Below are 22,581 nucleotides of genomic sequence, written 5' to 3' on the forward strand. Positions count from 1 at the left end.
GGGAGCTGAACTGACACTCAGCAGCCAGGGGAGAATACCTGGCATGGGCAGCTGGGGCAAATGTGTCTGCAAGGAGCCCTGTAGTAGCTCAGCACTCCTACCCTGCCTGGCCCAGCACAGTCATGATGACCTCTGACCGGTCTTAGGGGCTGCTGGGGAAGGAGAGGTGAAGGACTCAGCTGAAGCTGTGAAAGTAAAGAAGGCAGTTCTGATTTCCACATTAGAGCTGGGGATGGAGGTCGTGACTTGGCTGGCTGCTGTTTTGTACTTTACCATGTCAGTCCTTAACCCTTAAAGTCGTGACATCAGTGCCTTTTCCACATTTTGCTTGAGCCCATGCAGCAGCCCTTTCAATCACCAGAGTACACTAGAACTCTTATGCTGTCCACTGAGCTCTGCAGCCCTTGTTGAAAGTAGTGGAGGCCGAGGTGAGACCTCAGTGTGATATGTGGCCTGTGGGCAGTATTGCAAACAGCTGAAATGCTGTTCAGCTTGCAAGCTCAGGGATGGGAGGAGAGCAGGTTTCAGTTGGTAAATGGTTGCACCAGGCACTGCAAAAGCTGTCTGGTGTTGAGAGACTGGAGGTGTGTCTGTGTCAAGGAGATTTTTATTGGTTGCGGATGTCTCTGACATGACCCTATTCCTTCTCCTCCAAATGAGTGGCAGTGTACTAGAGATGCCTCGCTGAATGAATTAATCTAAATATGCCTGAATCGTGTTTAAAAGTAACAAGTTAATTGGAAGGTTCTCTATGCTAAAACAAATGCCAAAATAAAGGCTGACAGTATTTAGCCCTGAAACAGGAGGGCAGGGGATGTAATATGCTGCAGAATGGCATGTAGGCATGGAATACAAGAGAACAAAGCTGCTGGCAGAAGTCATTTGGCTGTTTGTTTCTCTCGTCACTTGAATGTCAGTGGTTCTAGTCATGCCTTGATGATTCTTGCTGTGCTAATTTTTGGATACTTTACATACATATGTCTTGCCTGTGCAGAACCTCTAAAGATGAGAGATTCAAATCAGAGCAATGCGATGGTGAAATGTTGCAGATGGCATCATGTTGTTTCTCTGGAAGCGTTTTCTTTACTGTACTGCAGCCTCACAGATAGAAGGCAAACTAAAGGTCTGTGAAGACAGCGTCCTTGTCAGTGTTATGTAAAGAGAGGAGTTTAGCCAGTCCAAAGTATCCAAGAGATAGGGGAATTCAAGAACGCAACTTTTTTCCAGAGACTTTCCCTACAGCAGCCAAGACTGAGTAGGTCACCAGAGTGGGAAGAGAAGTGAGCAGCAACCCTGATGGAAACTTGTTGAAGTAACAAATACCAGGGCTACGGTTAGGGAGAAGATAAGTAAATATCACTCCTTTTTTTGGCTTTTGCCAAAAAAGGATACACTGTATATTGACAAAATGCTTACATTCTAAAGTAGGTGGTAGGATCTGTGTCCAAATACTTATGTGAAAGGCTTCTGGGCACCAGACAGTCCCAGCTGCCAGCAGCATGCCTGAATGTTACTCTAGGATAAAAAATACAGGCTGCTGGGCTTTGAAGTGCAGCAGGCTCGCAATGTTGTCTCCTTAAACATGGAGTCATAGAATGATTTGGGTTGGAAGGGATCTCAGAGCCCACCCAGTTCCACCCCGTGCCATGGGCAGGGCTGCCACCCTGCTCAGCTCCCCAGGGCTCCATCCAGCGTGGCCTTGAGATCGTCCAGCGATGGGGCACCATCCTGCTTTTTGGGGCAGCCCATGCCTCACTGCCCTCTGCATGAAGAATTTCTGTCTAACATCTAACCTGAATTTCCTTCTTAGTTTAAAGCCTTTTGAACAACATATGCTTCAGAAGTTAATCTTTTTTTATTTATAGGTTTGAATATAATCTATTGGCAAATCTATCTAATTTTTAATGGCAGGGGAGCAAACTTGCTGACTTATATGCTCTTAGCAGCTTGTGTGAAAGCCATCACATAACTTGTCTGAAGGCGTTCTCCATTACCACACTGCCCAATACGAAGCAGTGCTACCCTGTTCTTGTACTGCGTGGACTTATTTTTTTTTTCCAAAGCTTGGCTTGCAGATTTTTTTCTTGGCGGTTGTTAAGCAGCCTTGTGTAAACTAACATGGAATGAGTTCATGGGCCTCTGGGGAGGTACAGTGTAGAAGCATATTAGCTTGAGAGTAAACCTCTTCTCTGTGCTTCTGCAGCTTTGAATCTGAGGTTTGCTTCTGAGGTCTTGTCTACAAATTATTTAGGGTTTGTTTTTTTTTTTTTTAAATCAAAAATGGGCAGAAAAGGGACTGAACCGGGACTGCAAAGAAGATAAAAGAAGATAAAGAAGAAATCAAGTTTAATGGGATGATATTTGATATAGCAAGATTTTAGAACAGCAACTTAATTGTTTTTTGTGTATATATTTGAAAGTGGTGATTTTGTCTGTGTGTAAGCTGATAGAGAGGAATAAAAAGAAATACAAGGAATGGAAACTTTCTTTGTGCATCCTCATTCCCTCTTGCAATGAGGATATTGTTTGTTTTCCTCTCCACCATGCTTGGAAAACAAGCTGGAATGAGGAGGGTGCACATTCTTATTCTTGGACTGTCATTGTGATTTCGTAATGGCATGTAAAGCTGATCAGCTTGTTCTTAGTTTTCTGGCTTATTGCGTATCTGGATGTGTTTTGGAAGAACAGATGAGAAACAGAAAGCTTTGATGGCTCTTCCAGATAGTCAGTGTGTTGACCATTAAGGACTGCTAATACTTCAGAAGAAAATAAAGCAGTAAGAAAAACAAACAAACAAACAAAAAAACACATCAGGATTTAAGATTTAACCTCTGCATACAGCAGCATATCTGTTGACTTTGGTTGCTGGGGTTTTGTCCTTCAGTTTGAGAGCTACTTGACTGCAGTTGTAGTCCAGCTGTGTGGTCTGTTTTTGTCTCAGCTGCATAAAATATCAGGATGCTGAACTGGCTGACTGCAGTCGCACATGTTTACTAATTGTCTGGAGATGCATTCTCCATCTTGACCTTTGTTTCTTGAAAGTTAAGGTTTTAATAATGATTTTTTTTTCCTTGTAAAACTGATACAAGCTAGTTCGTTAGAATAAGAATTAAGTGGTATGTTCTATTTGGTCTCCTTACGTGTCAGTGATTTAAAAGTTAAGATCTCTTGCCTTATGACCTAGTACACTGTTGATGTGCAGTTGTTTTTGACTTTTCTTGAATCGAGGAAGTTGAGTCTGAATTTCCTTTTTCCCCTCTTCTTCAGTTATGTAATTCTGATCTTCAGCTACAAAGAAAAAAAGTTGTTGACGTAGTCTACCTAGACTTCAGCAAAGCCTTTGACACTGTGTCCCACTGTATTCTTCTAGAGAGGCTGGCAGCCTGTGACTTGGACAGAGTACGCTCTTTTCTGGGCAAAGAACTGGTTACGTGGCCAGGCCCAGAGAGTGGTGGTGAATGGAGTTAAATCCAGTTGGTGACCGGTCATGAGTGGTGTTCCCCAGGGGCCTGTATTGGGACTGGCCCTGTTTAATGTCTTTTCCAATGATCTGGATGAGGGGATTGAGTGCACCCTCAGTAAGTTTGCAGTTGTCACCAATCTGGAAGGAAGTGTTGATCTGCTTTGGGAGTAGGAGGGGCCCTACAGAGAGATCTGGACAGGCTAGATAGCTGGGCTGAAGCCAATCGGATAAAGTTCAACATGACCAAGTGTTGGGTCCTGCACTTTGGTCACAACAACACCAGGCTTAGTCATAACAACTATAGACTTGGGGCAGAGTGGTCAGAAAGCTGCGAGAAAGAAAATGATCTGGGGTGCTGTTCCCAGACCAATTTGGCTAGACATGAGCCAGCAGTATGCCTGGGTGACTTGTATCCTTGTATCAGAAATAGTGTTGCCAGCAGGAGCAGGGAAGTGATTGTCCCTCCGTTGTTCACATTTACAGAGGTCATGCCTCAAGTACTGTGTTCAGTTCTGAGCCTCTCACTACAAGAAAGACATCAAGGCCCTGGAGTGTATCCAGATAGGGGCAAATAAGCTGTGAGGGGTCTGGAGCACAAGGCTTACGGGGAGCAGCTGGGGGAGCTGGGATTGTTCAGTCTGGAGAAGAGGAGGCTCAGGGGAGACCTCATTGCATTCTACAACTCCCTGAAAGGAGGTTGTGATGAGGTGGGGGTCAGCATCTTTTCCCACATAAGTAGTGATAGGATGAGAAGGTGTGGCCTCAAGTTGTACCAGGGGAGATTTAGGCTAGACATTACAAAAAATTTCTTCTGAAAGAGTGGTGAGACACTGGAATGGGCTGCCCAGGGAGTTGGTAGAATCACTGTCCTCAGAGGTATTCAAGAAATATTTAGATGTTGTACTAAGTAACATGGTTTAGTGGGGAAATGTTGCTGGTTAAGTGGATAGCTGGGCTGGATGATCTTGGAGGTCTTTTCCGATCTTGGCAATTGTGTGAAAATGGATGGTCCCTCATTTCGGTAGTATTGGGGGGTGCGTGTGTGGTGGGGTTTTTTTGTTTTGTTTTTTGTTTTGTTTGTTTGTTTTTTAATTAAAAACTAAATTTCACCTGACTGACTTCTCAACCGAAATTACCCTTGTCCCTACCTTATTCAGTAACACCTCAGAGCTGATAGCAGTTGTGTAATAGAGGTAAGCCGTTGTGGAATTTGACTTCTGTGATTGTCTTTATCTCATGTACTTGTTGGCCTGTCAGTCTCTCCCAAACTGCCAGTGACTTTGAAAGGGTATTTTTTTCTAAATATTAACATTCAGAATTGTGTTGGTGCTGTGCTGCCCAGTGAAGAAATGTGTTTGTATAGTGCTGACTGCTGAGTCACTGAGGTTATCACCGGAATTGGTAAATGGGCTATATTTGAAAAGTGTTCATGCAATGAAAATAAATCACTGGCTTTATGCTTTTCCTTGAAGGTACATGTAAGGCATAGTCATTAATGAGGGTTAGTAACCTGTTTCTCTAAGTAGTGCTTTCCCGCGTATTGTAAACACTGTCAGCTTTTAATTGCATCAGTAAGAGACTTAAAAGAAAAAAAAAGATAAAAAGAAAAAAAAATAGTGTTCCATGTTATTGGAACACAACTTGGAAATGGAGATCTGTGCTTATGTGAGGATAACTGATAAGCACACACAAAGCAAATAATACTTCTTTTATAGTAAAAGAGCTAAGCTGAATGATGTTGCAAATGAATGGTAAGATGTACGGGACCTTTGAATAAAGCATATCTATTTGTTATGAATATCCTGCAGAGTCCAGGGTAAGAGGACATGTAGCTTTGATGCAGGGATAGGCCTAATCTGAATATCCCTTGTCTTTATAGAATGCATTTGGGAGTGATGTCTCTGATGTGTGTTCACAAGCTCTGTGTTAAGCCACATGTAAGATAAATACAGACTCAGTCAGTGGTGTTGAGCAGGAATGGATTTCTTTCCTCTTGTACTTGTTACTGCTACATCATTAATGCTGAAACCTGAATATCAATGCAGTGACTTTTGGATCTATAGGTGTACTACAAAACTATATGAAAATGGCTTTAAAGTATATGTATTTGAAGGAAGTTCACAGTGTACATTATAATATAAGGGTACTCCTTAGCTTAGAACTTCAGTCCCAGGAGAAACTATAAACTTTTTTCATCTACTTCAGAGAGGTTTTTGCTGTCACAGCTTCTTTGCTTTGATGAAATCAGGTAGTTTAGATATGTTCTTTGACCCTTAAATAGAAGAAATACAGCTCCCCATTAGTCTTGGAATTTAATAGTGTTGCCTATTAGTTCCCATCCTCTTGCCCTCTCCATTTCTCTCACAAGCTATATAGTGAGAGAAATGTTTGGGAGAAAGAAACTACTCTCACCTTTCTGGAAAGCAAAAAAGCACCTGCAGGAACCTGAATTGACAGACATAAAGTTCACATAAAGCAAAAGCTCATCTGTGGTGATTTCATCATTTTGATGGAGAATGTATCATGATAACGGTTTAACTCCCTTAGGTAATGTGGTAATCCACATATGTCAGTAGCTTATACCTTACTGGAAATGCCAACACAACTATTAATTGTGGAAGCATTTTGCGCTATTCATGCAGATTGCATTGCCTGCTGTTCTAGTGGATCTAGTGGAACACCTTGCTGCAAGGTCAGACAGAACAAATTCAGGAGAAAATAAGCCTTCAGGAGAGCTTGAGACTTTAGGCAGTTGCATCTATCCTGGTGATTAGTGGAAATCTAGTTTTATCTGTTCTGTATCTCTACCACCACTGAACCCATACTTTATGCTAAGGTTTAATCTCTACTCTCAGAGAATCACAGAATGGCTGAGGTTGGAAGGCATCTTTGGAGGCCATTTTGTCCACTCTTGTTCACACAGAGCCACTTATAGATCAGGTTCCTTGTGGCCATATCCATATGACTTATGAGAATTTCCAACAATGGAGACTCCACAACCAAACTACAATGCTTGGTCATCCTGCTTGATGAAAAAGTGTCTCCTGATACTTAGAGATAACCTCCTGTGTTTCAGTTAGAGTCTATTGCTTCTTGGCCCAGCATTGGCACCACCGAAAAAGTCTTGGCTCCATCTTTGTGCCTTTCTTTCAGGTATTTATAGACATTAATGAGACCCACCCAAGCCTCCCCTCATATCTAGGCTCTCCCAGCTCTTTCAGCTTCTCCTCATAGGAGAAGTACTCCAGTCCTTTGATCATCTTGATGGGCCTATGTTGGACTTTGCTGCATCCAAATCTGTCTTGAACCGAGGAGCCCAGAATTAGGTGCAGAGCTGTAGGTTTGGCCTTCTGGCAGTACTTTTCCTAATGCAGCCAAGAATACTATTGTTCTTTGCTGCAAGGTTATGCTGTTGGCTCACTTTCAACTTGACATCTACCAGGACACTCAGGTCCTTTTCTGTAGAGCAGCTTTTCAGCTGGGTGGCCACCAGCGTGTATCAGTGTATAGCTCTCAGTTATAAGCTTTTTCTGGAGGCTGACTACTTCACTGGAAACAATTTGTGCATAAGCAGAGGCAGCTAGTTACATATAAAAGTCATTTTGATGTTACGTCCTTTGATGTAATGTCCACATAGTAGTTAAGAAGCAGCAGAATGTAGTCACTGGAGAAAATGTGAGGGAACTGTGTGCCATAAATCAGCTGATAACATACAGTCTGTGTTTTTTAACTCTTGTCTTTGCACCCACATACTATTTAAAGAATCTTAAAAGCAACCAGTCACTCTAAGCTATCAGATCCTGTTTCAGTTTGGGAGAGGCAAAGGGGAGAGTTTGACATTCCTCAGGCTCACGCTTCCATCAAATCTACCTTCTAGTTTTCTTCTGAGAATTGATGTTTTTTTTATTGGAGACTGTCACAGAAGAGCTTACCAGAAATATAAGCTGGGGCCATTTCTTCCTCAGAGCTGCAAATACTACTAGATTACACATTGAGGAATAATAGAAGATTTATCATTAAAAAATTTTCTACAGATTTAAGTCTAGATGAAAGTCCATAGAATATGTGACTGGGAAGTAGGTTTGTTTTATCTGCTCTGATCTTCGGTTACATATTGACAAAGAAAGTCCCAAGCAGCAGTGAACAGCATGATGAATTCTTGCCACAGAAAGAGTAGTAAAACCTCCAGAAAAAGGCAAAATTGATTTGAGATTATTCATAAGGAAAGAACTATTCCACCAAGTGCGAGTTTGTGCTTTCTAGGTGGTCCACATCATAGGGGTGATGTTGGATAGCATCTCTTTGTAATGTAACAGTAGATGTCATATTTTAGGCTAACAGTGGTGTTTGTTTTCTACCAAAAATGCAAACTGGGAAATGATATTTCACATTCTTGTTATGCAAATGTATTTTTGCTGGTTTGACCTAATGTTGGATTTCTGTAGCCTGGAGCACAGTTATCTGTCTGTCCTAAATGCAGAATGAACTTTGGTACAAGATGCTTGAATTCCAGGAAGTGTCTTAACAGCCTACCCCAGGCCTGGCTTCTGTCTGCCTGTTGTTGTCTGCTTTGGCATAAGGTCAGAACAGCTTCTTAAGAGGAAAAACTTCCCTATGGAGAAACACATTTCTTGATGCTTTAAGTCCTTCTAAAATCTCAAGTAGCACTGAGATGTCTATGTATATCTATAAACTCTCATTCTTTCATACTGGAAAGCTGGGAAGCATCTGTTCTCAGATACAGGAAGTGACTGAAGTAGATTTCATTTAGAAAACTAAATTCTAGCACTGTGTTGTGAAGCCCTCTGATGACTTCTAGCCTAGGCAGGAGTTCTAGCTTGCTTAGCACCTATACTTAGTTGAGTGTTTCTATTCTAAATTAAGAGCAGTGAATAAAGCATCTGAATTTTTTATAATTACAAAATACCTGTATGGTGTGCATGTTTGTTGGCTTTTATTGGAAATGCTTTTAGAAAAACTTTTAGGTAATCTATATGATGAACTAGATAGTAACTAGTATGATTAGGGTTCCAAAACCAGAGATTGTTGAGCTGACAACTGGCTTCAAACATGTTAATTTTTATTCAAAAGAAGCTGTGTAATAACACTGGAAAGCCAGTCAAAGCCAAACAGCAATAGAGCAAAAACGTGGCAATCACTTCAAAAAGGAAAGCAATAATATCAGTGCTTGCTGTGATCCAGCTTGGAAGAGGTGTGGAGGAAAGGGATGCAAACAGGTTGGTCAAAGTAGTCAGTGGTGTGTTGTGAGAAATACTTAAGGGAAGTGGTTTGATCAAAACAGCCTTAAGACCCGTTTTCAAAAGAAAACAGTCCTTAAGAATAAAAAGGAAATGTTTCCTGTGTGCATTCTTAAGAACCCTCACATCTTAGTTACACAGGGACCAGGCTAGCGAACTTCAAAGATGTCCAGAGCCTCTCTAAAGACAGGAAAAAAAAGTCCTTGTCACATCTGAAAACATGTAACAACATACTGTTCTTATGCTGTTGGCATCAATATTTATGCACTGGATTGAAGGAGGCACTTTGCTGGGTAAGGTTACTTGTGGCATCTGCCTCTGAGAAGATAGATGCTTAATCTCACGAGGGCAGCAAAGTATCTTGGGGTGTGGAGCTTTTTTGTTTTTATAGTCTTGCTGCTTTGCAACTTGAAATACACTTCCTGAACATGTACATCACCACTGATGTCATTCAGCTCCGGCTTATTTTGGCTTAACCTATTGGCAAACGTGAATAACAGCCATATTTAATTTCAGCTTGCCTCAGAATAGAAACAATACTTAGAAAATAAACAAAACAAAATCAGATGGCTCTTTCTTTTGGCTCCTTTTATTTGAGTAACTGTCATTGTAATAATACTGGAACACAAATAGACTATGGGATTTATCAGTTTACATTGAATCGTCTAAGTAAAATACAACTGCAAAAAATAAATACTTCAGAGAGGAAGACCTGGATGCCAAAAAGTTTCACCTTAGAAACAAAATGGAAAAGCTAACACTTGACCAGTGAAGAATCACTTGGAAGAAATGAGTTTCTCTGAAAGAAAAGCTGTAACTTGGCTCAGGGCTGCAGTGTCTTCAGTTAGTTAAAAACTTCAGTGCTTCATTGGTCTCTGAATAGATAAACTCTATTACAACCAAATGTGGAAACAAGAAATGGGAAGGAAGGCAGCAAGCATCACATTGAGGAAGAAGTGTCAGCCTCCTAGGAGGGAAAGGTGGGAGATGAAAAGTATTTGCCTCTAGCATGTGAGTAGTTCTCAGGAGTCTTACATTACGAATGTTGATAATACGTTTGTATGTTGAAAGAAGATCATACTCTCCAGCTCTTCTCTTGAATAGCAGTTCTTTTGTGCTTCCATGTCTACATGTGTTGGCATGATCTAGATGGGGTGGAAGTTCAGAATGGACGGTTACTTGGGTCTTGCTTGTAGCAGTGCTTCCTATATCTCTGTTTTATGATTGTATTTTGTCCTCCAGTAGCAGGATACTACTGTTTTAATTAATCAGATATAGGGAAGTATTCTAACTCTGTACCCAGAACATCAAAATGTAGCCTTTCCAAATGAGCCCTGCTAAACTCCTCCTCTTGAACTTTGAGGTGAATGCTGGTGGTTGACTAACAATGAATCCTTATGTTCATCTGGGGAATAATTGAGGCAGAGTCTTGTGACTCAATTCACAAAGTCTTTGGTTTATTCTATGGGCTTTGAGTTGGAATTAAAGTGAATAGATGACTCGGACTTCAAATTGGTATGTATGGGGTTTGCTTGCGCATTTGGGAGTCTTTCAGCCTTTGAACAAAAAGGAAATTTAATGGTGGCACTGCCTGTATATGAGTCTGTGACCCTGCATTTTCTCTTTTGAATTTGATGACTCTGATAAGCTATGTCCAGTGCTGTAGCTGCAGACTCAGCTGGCTAGGCTTCTGTGATGGACTGATGCTGTCTTGTGATACAGTAAGTAACCCTTTGGCGATCGTCAGAGAGCTCGGTTTGTCCTTGATTAACTGTTCACATCTCGTTTTGCATTTCGGTAATTGCACTAGCAGTAGTTCAAGTCGCTGGCAAGTGCTACCTGAGTATTCTATATTTAACTAAAGATCTGACAGATCTCTACCGCCAGGTAACTGGTAAGCTTATAGCACGCAGAGAGAGAACCGAAGCAATAATCAGTGATTGAAGTAAAGTATGATTTTCTTGATACAGTCCACTGTACCCCAGGGGTGAGCATGGGCCAAGTTTACAGGAACTACTTCACTGCAGAAGTTTGATACAAGACTTCAACATAGGTAGTGTGGCAAATGTTGCGTGTTGCTTTGTGGCTGGTAGTGATAAGAAGTGGTGAGTCAGCAGAGAAGCTCTGTGGAAAGGCCCGCATGTAAACAGATTAAGCTCAGAATGTTTTGTATGACATTTACATGTTTTAAGGCCTTAGGAATCTAGTGGTATGTTCATGAAACTGACTGTATCTGTTCGTTGTTTTTTTGTTTGTTTTAAACTAAGTGTTACCAATGTGAGCTGTCACCTTTGCAGTTTAATCATCTGTCATAAGAGCATTTGTAAAGAAATTGTTCTGTTCTCTGGTAAGTCAGATGCTGTACTTGGGCATGTTTGCGTTTCCCTGGTTGGGTTTTTGAGCAAATGGGGGAGGCTGGGGAGCAGGGTGGAAAGCAGGACTCGGCAAATTTGTATTGTATTTGTGCTTAGTGAAAGTTAAGTCCCATAAACAGAGATAAAAGCCGAGCCTTTTTTTCCCCTTCTTTCTGGAAAACTTCCTCTGAAGCTCAGGCATGTTTAAAACAATGAGAACTCCAGATGAAAGCAACTGGTTTCAGTTTCATTTCAATAGCTGCTTACGCAATGGCTGTGTACTGCTGTAGGTAGTAGGAAATTTAAAAGCATTTTTTCATAGAAGCATGTCTGGTGGAATTACAGTACCTGAACAGCGTGATTCAAATCTAGCCAACAAAATAAACAGAACTGTTCCATTTTCAAATAGAAATGCCTTGGAGGTCATTCTTGGTCTTCACGTTTCTTCCATGATGAAAATATATTTGTCCAAGGCGCAGGGGCAGACCTGACTCCCCTTAAAGGAAATTATATAGTTCTTTTTCTATGGTTAAGTGTAAAAGAGTAACAGATTTACTCATCAGTAGCTTAAACAAGTCATTGCAAAGAATTGGCTCGTGACTGGAGGCACTAGCAATAGGGACGGTATTGTGCTAACAGCAGAACCGCAACTGTGAGCTTGTCTGCTAGAATAGACAAACGGTTTATGTGTCTCAGACTCTCTTTGTTGAGGTGGCTAATTGCAAGATCTGAGTTTTGATTCAATTTGATATGAAGATCACAGAACGAGGGAAAGAAGCCTTATTTTTAATGCCTGGTGCTGCTTCTAAATAGATCTCTGTAGCATAATGAGTTGCAAGGCATAACTTTGCCCTTTGGGTTACATCTTTGTGTATACTGAACAAGTAGCTGACTCTGGAAGATTGACAGTTCCATAAAAATGTGTGAAACAATTGCAGGTTTGATTGACATTTACTTTGTTACAGAAAGGACTGCCTTTAATGTCAGAAGATATCCACTGAAAACTGGCAGTTCTGCCATACCAGTGTTTTTCTTCTAATTGTTTGCTTAAGTATTAATTTTATGCTAAGCGTTAGACCAGCCTTTAGCTTACTGCTGAAAACTTGAATCCTTGCACCTGTGCTTTGTGGCATTCGTGGTTCCATGTGCAGAGATGTTTTTAGGAGGAAGGAATTTCTTTAGCAGTTGGATAAAGCTGTTCAATTCGGCAGACCAAAGCTCCGCTTCTGAGCCACCAGAGGCGTCAGTAAGATACTAAGAGGCAGCTTTCCTGCCGTCAGCTTATTGCAGAGCAGAAGTGGTACGTGGTGTACTGACACTGTGAGGAGTCTGCCTTCAGATCCCCTGGTGGTTGCTATGTGAAAGAAGTGCTTCTTCCTACACAACTTGAATGTCTGCATATTTTGGATATTCTTATTCCTAGCGCTGAAGTTGAGTATTTTTGAAAGAAAAATTTAACTAAATCATACTGAGATGAAGTGAGGTCTGTCTTTTCTCTCAATCTGGGGAAACTTTAGAGCTAGGATATGCTGCATCCTAATTTTCTGTTTTAATGTTAAAGGCAGGTAGCTCTACAAATTGAGATTTGTGCAATGCTTTTCTTGCTTTATGTTGTCTTTAGATGATTTACTTGCAGCTGCAATAGCATGTTGCTGAGATAATCATTTATTAGCTGGCCGTACAGTGGTGTGACCCTTTCCTATCCTACAAAAGTGCTACTGTTGTTGGGCCTCAATTTAAATTAAAAGCATCCAGCACCACACAAAGCAAGTATTTTGTGTATTGTACTGAGTTGTCTTCAGGATGGACAGAGAAGCCTTGGTTTCAGGCTTCACAGATGAACTTCAAGACTTCAGCCTTTAAAAAAAGGAGGAGGAGTGGTGGTCTGATGCACCTTACTAGTCTCCGGTTTACCTCATGTAAACTAAAGATAGAGAGAGGAATGGGGCTGGTGTTTGTGATGCAGAGAAGGCATGTGCTGTTTTGGAATTGGCACCTGAACTTTCCTGCTAGTAATATGCAATGAGGGAGTTAACTTTTAAACTTGGATTTAGCAGGATTTCTAGTGGCGTGGAAAGACTATAGAAGTGACTGCAAACAGCTTGTTGCTTTCCTTTAGAAAATAATGATAGAGCGCTGACTGCTAAAATAACTAGATTCTACTACTTGAATACACGATTTAGTGCTTAAAGCCTGAAGACTGATGTCTATGGGGACTTCCCTTCAGCTAAACCAGAAGTGAAGCCACCTACCAGAATGTGGGTATCAAATCGTTCCGGTTGAGGTATTTAAAAAAAAAATAAATCAACTGCTGTGCTGACCTAGATACTGAAGTCATGTCTTGGTGGTTCTGTGTCAGTGTATCAGGTGAAAGTGGTGTCTATAGCAGGAAGGTTAATGAGTGTGTGTTTATTTCTTTGAGACAAAGCTGGTTAGTTTCCATCAGCAATTATAAATCTGATATTTTACTGTAATGATATTCCATTTAGAGATGAAAACAAGACTGATGCTAACTGTCACTGTTTAACAGGACAAGCATAAACCCGAGGTCCTTGATCAACTGCAATTGCTTTTGTACAAAGTAGCTTCTGACAAGGGTTGGATACGGAGCCTGACCAGTTGAACAAAGGTTTTAGCTGGTTTCGTGCTGGGCTCACTAGAGACATGCTGTTGTATAAATGTATGCTCTGAAAATATTGCAAATCTGTCCACATCTTTCTTAATCTTGGAAGAATGCCCAAACCCCTACTTTCAGAGCTGAGAGAGCTCCACACTGAGCATTAGGCTGTAGAAGCTCGTGTGGCCGTATCTGGGCTCTCTGGATGTGTAGGCCATCCTTTAGGCTTAGTGCTGTTGATAAAGGTTTTGGGTTGGATTTTCCTACCCCCTGAGTATTGAATTCAGGTTGCTTTAAAACCAGATCACTTGATCATGAATGAACATTCATAAATAGCAAGCAACAAACTTCAGCATGTCTTTATTAGCTTCTGGCTAGCATTGAGCTACTTACATAACAGACAAGACTACCGTGATATTGGTGGAAGTGAAAAGATCTGAATTTCTTTAGATAAATGTTTTCTTTCCATTTGCTGTTAAGTAGCATTGAAACTTAAGTTTTAGATAAATACTCGAGTCACTCAAGTAGTATATCAAAGCATTAGAGGAGATAACCATCTAACTCTTACAACTGCAAAACAATTTGTAAAGACCATCTTAATAACTAGTTTTCTTTTGTTGGTGTTTAATAATAATGAAAAGCAGCAGTTTAGTTGCAGTGCTTCATCCCCTCCTTTTTAAGAGATGGTAATAGTAATCTCGTTTCTCTAACTGGGCAGACCCTTAGCTGTTTGATAGCACATCAAATTTAACCTCCCTCAGAGCCTGCTTACCAACAGATCTTTTCCAGTGGCGTGTCTGACTTCTGTGAAGCATTGCAGTAATTGGCTTTGTTGGGACCTTTACAGTGAACTTTAATTGACAGTGACCATAACTAGTCCAGCTTTATTTCGTTTTGTTCAAGGTAAAGCTATTACATAGTGAGTGACTTACTGATTTTATTGCTTTCAATTGGTAACCTAATTTTGTACTCTTTAATTATCATTTAATTGGATTGCCCCTCTGTACTCAGAGCACGACAGCCAAAGCAGCTGATCTAGTATTTGACACAACTGAGGGGGTGAGAATTTCTTCCATAATTCTTTCTCCAGTGGTTCTATTACTGGCAGAATAGAAACGCCTCTCTGGAAGTGGTAGAAATCTGTTCTGGTATTTCTTTCCTAGCCCCTGAATTCTCATCCCATCATTTGTGCCTTGTGCTGCAAACACTGTTTGAGTGGTTGTTCCAGCAGAGGAAGGTAAAGCTCTTTTGTAAGTGAGAAGTGACCAGATAGGACGTATGAACAGTTCTTAGATTCAAAAAGGTAATTTTGATATATAAGCAGGTTGCTTAGGAAGATGTGTAACTTGTCCCAGTATTTGTTCCAGGAGATTTTCGTGCCATTGTGTGTTGTTAGTGGAGGGGGGAGTTAGTGACCTTAGAGAGTAAGCTGGAGGAGAAGGCAGTGGCTGGGGATGCTTGGAAACCTTTTAAACAGGGTCAGGAAGAGAGAGAGAGGAAGAGAAAGAAAGAGTAAGTGGCTTGGAGATTGGAGAAAGAGTGGCCTGTTGGAGCTCTGCTCTGCACTGGGCAGCCTCACCTTGAGTGCTGCGTGCAGTTTTGGGAGCCACAATATAAGATGCAAAACTCTTTAAGAGTGCCTAAGGGAGGGCTATGAAGATGCTGGAGGATCCAGAGGGCAATATACATGAGGAGCAGCTGTGATCTCTCCACTCAGCACAGAGCTGAGGAGCTGAAGGGAGGCCTGATGGCGGCTGCAGCTTCTCACAGGGAGCAGAAGGGCAGCGCTGAGCTCTGCTCTGTGTGACAGTGACAGGGCCCGAGGGAACGGCATGGAGCTGTGCCAGGGGAGGGGCAGCTGGACAGGTGCTGCACCAGAGGGCGGTGGGCATGGAATGGGCTGCACAGGGCCATGGGCATGGCAGTGAGCTGCTGGAGCTCAAGGAGCATCTGGAGCATGCTCTCAGATCTAAGGCTTGGATTTTTGGGTAGTCCTGTGTGAAGCCAGGAGTTGGACCTTGCGAGTCCCTTCCAACTTGGGATATTCTGTGATTCTGAGCTGATTCCACTCCCCTGAGAGAAGGAGAAGGTGGGAAAACACCCACGAAAAGAAGAAGGGTGGAGGGAAGGAAATAGGAAGGATGTGTTGCTCTCCTGTTACTAGTCTTGGACTCAGGATGCAGATATCATCCTCCTCTCTGGTGCTTATTGCATGTGTGGGCTTTAAAAACAAAAAAATCTTCCTTCCATCTGGTGGCTGGTCTTCTTCCCTTGTTGGCTTCTGGCTCCTCTGTAAACTGTTTTGGGAGTGCGGAGAGAGAGCTGTTTATATTGAAGTTAAATTTGTTAGCAGAAGAATCTCTTTTTTAACCTCCTTCTCTAATCCTCAGGGTTAAATGTTTTCAGCTCATAGTTCATTTGCAGTTATTTGTAGCTGGCTGTGCCATTTGCTCTGTAATTCAATTCAGATGATGCTTCTTGGCCCAAATTAGAGCAGACTAGTACAAGCAGCTTGGTGCATGTGGAAACTGATCGCTGTAACTCCATATTTAAGGTCGTCTGAGTAGAGCTGTAAATATTTCCCCTCAGTTTTAAGGCACAGTTATCTGATTTGAATTTACTTGTGGAATTTCAGTCTATGGTATCAAATGTTACCTGACAGTTTGCTCAGCTACTGAAAAATGCTGTGACCATGCTGTGGTCACAGTAATATTGTAATATTCTCATTAATCTGTGTGGCTTCAGTTCCAGCTGTTTGCCTTTGAACCAGTTACTTATTTATCAGTCTATTTTCTGTATAGCTTTCAGCTACGCATTCTCCAGAGAGATGAGATCTTATTCATACATGTATCTACTTATAGGTGAGGAATTTGAAACTGGAGCATGAGCAGGAGAAAAACAAGATCTTGTCAGAAGCATTAGAGACACTAGCTACTGAGCACCATGAACTAGAGCAGTCTCTGGTTAAGGGATCTCCTCCTCTCAGCATCATCAGTGAGGAGCAGTTCTATGATGCTGTTTCAGGTAAGTAATGATGTCCGATGTGTAGCCGGCATGTGCATGGTGATTGCATTGGAGGGGTGGGGAGAGCAGTCTCGCTTTATGTGAGATCTTTGTCTTTCTACTGTGTGTTTTAAGGAGAATGCTTTGTGAGCTCTGAGCATGCCTCTAAAATGTTTCCCAAGTTCACCTGTAGAATTGCATCGTTTCATCTGAGCATGACAGAAAGCTACAAAATTCAGGACTGTTATTATAGATCTGATTTCTCGGGTGTCTACACCCTTTTTTTAAATAGCAAAATATGTGACTCCTATTTTAGGGTATGTAACTGTATCTGGAAGCTTATGACTTGCTTTTCTCTGCGGTGGTGTTTCTTTTTTCTTTTGTTCCTAAGTGAAAATCCACTAACGAAGTTAAGAGAGGCTTGTTTTATTTCCCTTCTGTATACCTTAAGTGTCACAGACGGAAGAAGATCGCGAATCAGTATCTTTTGTGCATTTGGAAATATCTTCTGTCTATTCAGTGATGTTTTGTATTTTGTGTGCAGAACATGCAAATAAGGTTTTTGGTAAATTCTGAGTTGCATTATGTACAGCCTCTCCATAGCAATGCAGCTCAGTAATAACTCTAACTGGTTAATCCCACAATGCACAGCTCTTTTACAACTGTGAAGGATCTTGAAGACCTTGATGGTTAACATAGTCTAAACGTAGTAGATAATTATATTGGGATGGCATATTTCACAAGGAAGCGTGATCAGGGTTTACTTTTCCCCAAGTTCAACTGTCTGATGCTTCTGACAGATGAGAAAAGCAGCCTTCCCAGTCTTTGATGGCTTTTCTGAAGTGCACAGCTTAAATAAGCAGAGAATAGAACCAGGCAAAGTATGGAGTCTATGCTTAGTGTGTCTCAAGTAATGCACAGGAATTCAGTGAATTAACAACAGGCTGCTCCTTGGCAGAGTGAGAAGTATATCAAGCCTTCAGCAAGGAGAAGAGATTGAAGAACGCTAGGAACAGGTTCTTCAACCAGAACCAAAAGAACAATTCTGCTGGAAGGCCTCAGGCTCTGAGCTTGTTGCAGCAAAGCAGAAAATACTTGTTTATATGGTGCTGTTGGAATGTAGTCTCTCCAGACAGGCTTGCTTTCTGTATGTGAGAGAAGCTCAGCTTTTAGTGATCTGTTATTCTGTACCTGTCCTAAATAACCCAACACTGTCCTCTTGAATGTAAGTGTCCAAAACTGGCTCTCTGGTTGAGAAGTGTTTTTACTGCTTGAAGGTGCAAACAAATCACACTGAAAATAGTCACATAGCTGTGAAACCTTTACTTACACATATTTATACATATATATGTTATATTGAGCATGTGTGTGTGTATATATACATGTCAATTCTTGCTACTTCGGGAGAAGTTATTTGACATAATTCATCTTGATTGCAATTTAAATAATTTTCCAGGACAGCTCACTTTCTTCACTGTCTGTCAACCTCATCAGACTTAACGTTAGTCTCTCTTCTCTGAGCTGCTCACATGCAGTGCTTTGCAGCAATTTGGGTCCTCTATGTCTCTGAGGGCACATGTTTGGGGGAGGGGTACTCTGATTTTTATAGGCTAGGGAAGGGGGAATGTGACACGGTTTCCTGGCTGCTGGATGTGTCTTATGACTTCGACTATCAGTGCAAAAGGAGTGATTTGGGGCATGTTGTGCACTGTTTCCTTGTTTGTTTTCACTGGGATTCTGTTAATACTTTTCTAACCCTCTTACTTTTCTGCCATGTCTGTGGAGGCTCAGCCAGAAAGACTGTAAGGACAACAGTACAGTGAGAACAGACAGGTCAGGGGACATACGGTGCTGACTCAGATTTAAGGGATATGGATCTCCTTGTTTGAGCTAATGGGATGGGATATGGCAATGTTTTCCTAGCAGGGAACAATGGACTCAATTGTCAGAAGGAAAAAAGAAAGTCTAAGGTATTTGGACTTTGCGTCTTCAAAAATTTTGCAAAATCTCTTGCAAATGTCTATTCATTTTGGATAAACACACTATGAATCATCCTACTGCTTTGTAGGAGAGATTCAATGAACAGCAGTGTGTTTTAACAGAGCAACACGACAAGTTACAATGTCTGTCAGTGGCAAAATATTACTACTTTGAGAGTATATCTGTTGTCAGGACACCTTTTTCTAGGTATGTTGTTGTTGGTTTTTCTAGTTCTCTGAATTTTTAAATCTCCACTGTATGATTGAGTTTATAGAAGTGAGAGCATTGCATAAGTCAGCTTGTACTTTGAGCTAACAAATCCTTAGCTTTGACTTACCAGATTGAAAGAAAGAGCCACTGCTGTTACTTTAATAGAATATTTCCTGTGTGCTTTCTGCTTGTTTTATCTCAACAAAAGTATCACTGGCTGTGACAATTCAGAGCAAGACAACAATTTTCAAACTCATTTTTGAACATAGGGTGTAATAGAAAGAGTATGTTCACAGCAGGAGAAACTTGTCCTCGTTTACCAAGCTCTGATTCATGTTGTAGAGCAGTCTGAATGCATGAACTGGACTCCTGAATGAAGATGAATCAGAAGGTACAGTCCAGTTCCAATTAGAGACTCAATCCATGGTAGGAGAGTGGAGCTAATCTGAAGAGAAAACCAACAGAAATGTAGCTAGTTTGATTGCCAAGTCTTCAACACCATCTGTTTGGTGTGCAGATCTGCTTCAGCTCAGGCTTGCTATTTGCTAATGCTGGCATAGACTAAGCTGGTCACTGATAAGTCTGTTGGTGGAAACCGTGGGCACTATTTCAGAAATACCCTCTTTCTTTTCCAAAACCGGGGTCAAGAAAATGTTTATTGTGTGGTAAGACTGCTTACTGCAGTAGCTTATTTGCTGAAGTCTTCGCTATTTTCTGTTCTTCACTCTTTAGTGATACACTGATATCTGTGCTTTCTGTTACAGTAACTCCTTCCCTCCCTTTGCAGAGAATTTAGTAGACACTGAATGTGAAAGATACATCCCATAGGAAATGGGAGTTATGTTGTACTACAAAAACATAATATCCAGTATTAAAAACAGCAACATCAAGTGTGTTGTTAATCCAAACTCTGAGTTTAACAGGTCAGTTAACAGTGCTTCCTGGTGCTGTCATCTGAGCATCCTGGGAGTGGTGGAAATATGTAGTCAATAGCACATGGAGCACAGGAGCTCTTGGCTACAGGTTTGAGTGGTTAACATGTGCCAAACTCTCCTAGGTTTGTGGCAGACTGAGGAGGGAAAGAAGCACTGAACAAGCAGCAAAATTTACAAAGACTAGTGGCACCTTCTAGAGAGTTGGAGAAGTTTCAGCTTCAAGTGTACAATCCTCAGGAAGCATATGAAGGCAGACTATGAATGTGTAATCCACCTGCAGTACAGAGCTCAGAGGGCTGTGATTAGTGGCACAGAGTCCAGTTGGAGGCCTGTATCTAGCAGTATTCCCCAGGAGTTGGTGCTGGGTCCAGTCTTGTTCAACATCTTCATCAGTGACCTTGATGAGAGGATAGTGTCCACCTTCAGCAGGTGTGCTGATAATAGAAAGCTGAGAGGAATGGCTGACACCCTGAAGGCTGTGCTGCTGCACTGTGCGACTCGGACAGGCTGGAGAGCTGGGCAGATAGGAACCAGATGAGGTTTAACAGAAGCAGATGTAGAGTCTTGTGCCTGAGGAGGAATAACCACATGAACCAGTACAGGCTGGGGGATGACCTGCTGAAGATGCGCTCTGCAGAGAGGGACCTGGGAGTCCTGGTGGACAACAGCTTAGCCGTGAGCCGGCAGTGTGCCCTGGTGGCCAGGAATGCCGATGGCATCCTGCGGCACATTAAAAAGAGTGTGGCCAGCATGTCAAGGGGGGTGATGCTCCCTATCTACTCTGTCCTTATCGGGCTTCACCTGGAGTACTGTGTCCAGTTCTAGGCTTCCTGGTAGAAAAACGACAGAGATCCTTGGAGAGAGTGCATCTATGTGGATGGCCACAAAGGTGATAAAGAGCGTGGAGCATCTCTCCTGTGAGGAGAGGCTGAGCAGCCTGGGTCTGTTCAGGCTTGAGAAAAGAAGACTGAGAGGGAATCTGATCGATGTCTATAAATATCTAAGGTGCAGGACGCAAAGACACAAGGCCCAACTCTTTTCAGAGGTGTGTGGCAACAGAACAAGGGGAAACGGGCACAAACTGAAGCACAGGAAGTTCTACACAAAATGTGTGTAAGAACTTCATGGTGAGGGTGATGGAGCACAGGAGCAGGCTGCCCAGAGGCATTGTGAAGTCTCCTTCTCTGGAGATACTCAAGACCTATCTGAATGCTGACTTGTGCAATCTGGTCTAGGCAGCCTGCTTTGGCAGAGGGATTGGAGCAGATGATCTCTAGAGGTTCCTTCCAGCCCCTGTAATTCTGTGAGGGAAAAAAAAAAAGGCTAAGACGGACATGGACTGCAGTGGAAAGATACTTGACATTGCCTTGTCCCTTATTACCTGCGAATGTAGATTATATTAAACCCAACCTTTTGTAGTGCAGTGTCAGCTCTTCTACATGCTACTCATTGATGCTGGATTCATAAATACAGCTCCTAAATGGTATGAGAAGTGGTAGATTGGTTCTATTCGTGTTTTAGTTTATCTCCAATTATCATCACCATTAAAGCTTGGGAACTTACAGCTCTTTCCTACATATTTAGGGTACGTTGTCAAATGTCATTTTTGAATGTGTACCTCTGGGAGAGTATCGATTGCCACGGATTTTCTGTCTTGAAGGTAATTAAATGAATAATTTCAGGCATCTCAGAGAGTGGCAACCACCGGGTCTGTGTTGAACCTTGTCCGTGGTTAAACAATGCCTTTCTCAAGTGCATTTGTTCTTCTAATGCATTGTCCAAATCTTCCATCGGGAACTGCAGTCTGACCAGTTTTTGCAATTGAAGGTGACCCCTTGACTTTAGTCATAAGTTTCTGTTTTCCTTTGCTTTCCCAATTGTGCAAAATGTAGCCAGTGCATTTGCAGTTACTCTGACAATTTGGGTTTTGAGCTGGAGATCTTCATATTCAGCCTTTTCTCGTCTTGAAGAGCATTTAACGTTGGCTCCTGAATCCTGAGTCTTCTTCTGTCTCACCACCTTCACAGCCCACATCCCCTTCAGTTCACTAGAAAAAGAAAAAAATCTCGTTTTCTCCTAGTCATCTGTTTGACAGCTGCTCTGTAGCAACTTGTGAATATAAATCTTTTTTTACAGTAACGGGGGAGTATGCAAATCTTAATTCAGAAAAGAGTTAGCTCTAAGTACACAGGAAAAAACTCTGAGTGGCCTGTTGAATCAGACTCAATAAAATACTGGGCTTTCTTTGATACCTAGGAGAGCTCCGAAGGCTTGTTAAGCTCATTGGGTTGAAGTGGATAGTTGAGATTTTAGGGACTGGAAATGGAGATTTTTGGTGGCAGGACTTGCTGTAGACATATTTTTGCAATGAGACACATTTCTCAGAAAAATGGGAGAGGCATCTGTAGAGAGAGAATTTCTTGTATCGATGTCTGGTTTCATTCTTCTACTGTTATTTGTTGTATGTATCATGCTCAGCTGTTATTAGGTAAGCCACATGCCCTGTAGAAGGCTGTCTGGTCATTGTCCAGCTCTGGAGAGGTCTGCAGGTGCTGAGTCCAGTCATTTTGACATAATTTTCCCTTGGCACAGTGACATAAAGCCAGCATTTTGGAGAACTGAACACATATAGTGTTGAAAAATCCTTATGCTGAGAGGTGTATTGCAGTGTGATCAGTGATTCTGGTGAAGTTTACCTATCTTGTTCTTTCTGCCTCTGGGGTCCTAGATCTGTTGTAGACACCGGCCCCTGATGGTACAG

At 41.8% G+C, this 22,581-nt stretch overlaps 1 protein-coding gene across 8 annotated transcripts in view; it reads left to right on the forward strand.

Moving 5' to 3' along the window:
* Positions 1–22,581, forward strand: part of OSBPL1A (oxysterol binding protein like 1A) — a 73,315-nt gene that overhangs the window by 28,664 nt on the left and 22,070 nt on the right. For 7 of the 8 annotated variants that reach the window (XM_072330638.1, XM_072330639.1, XM_072330641.1 and 4 more), the window contains one exon: positions 16,554–16,716. The exons of the other annotated variant lie outside the window; for it this stretch is intronic. In XM_072330638.1, the coding sequence (XP_072186739.1) occupies positions 16,554–16,716 (163 nt within the window). The remainder of the gene's footprint in view (positions 1–16,553; positions 16,717–22,581) is intronic. 8 annotated transcript variants of the gene reach the window in all.

Source organism: Excalfactoria chinensis, chromosome 2, assembly GCF_039878825.1.
Source record: "Excalfactoria chinensis isolate bCotChi1 chromosome 2, bCotChi1.hap2, whole genome shotgun sequence".
NCBI classification, from domain to species: domain Eukaryota; kingdom Metazoa; phylum Chordata; class Aves; order Galliformes; family Phasianidae; genus Excalfactoria; species Excalfactoria chinensis.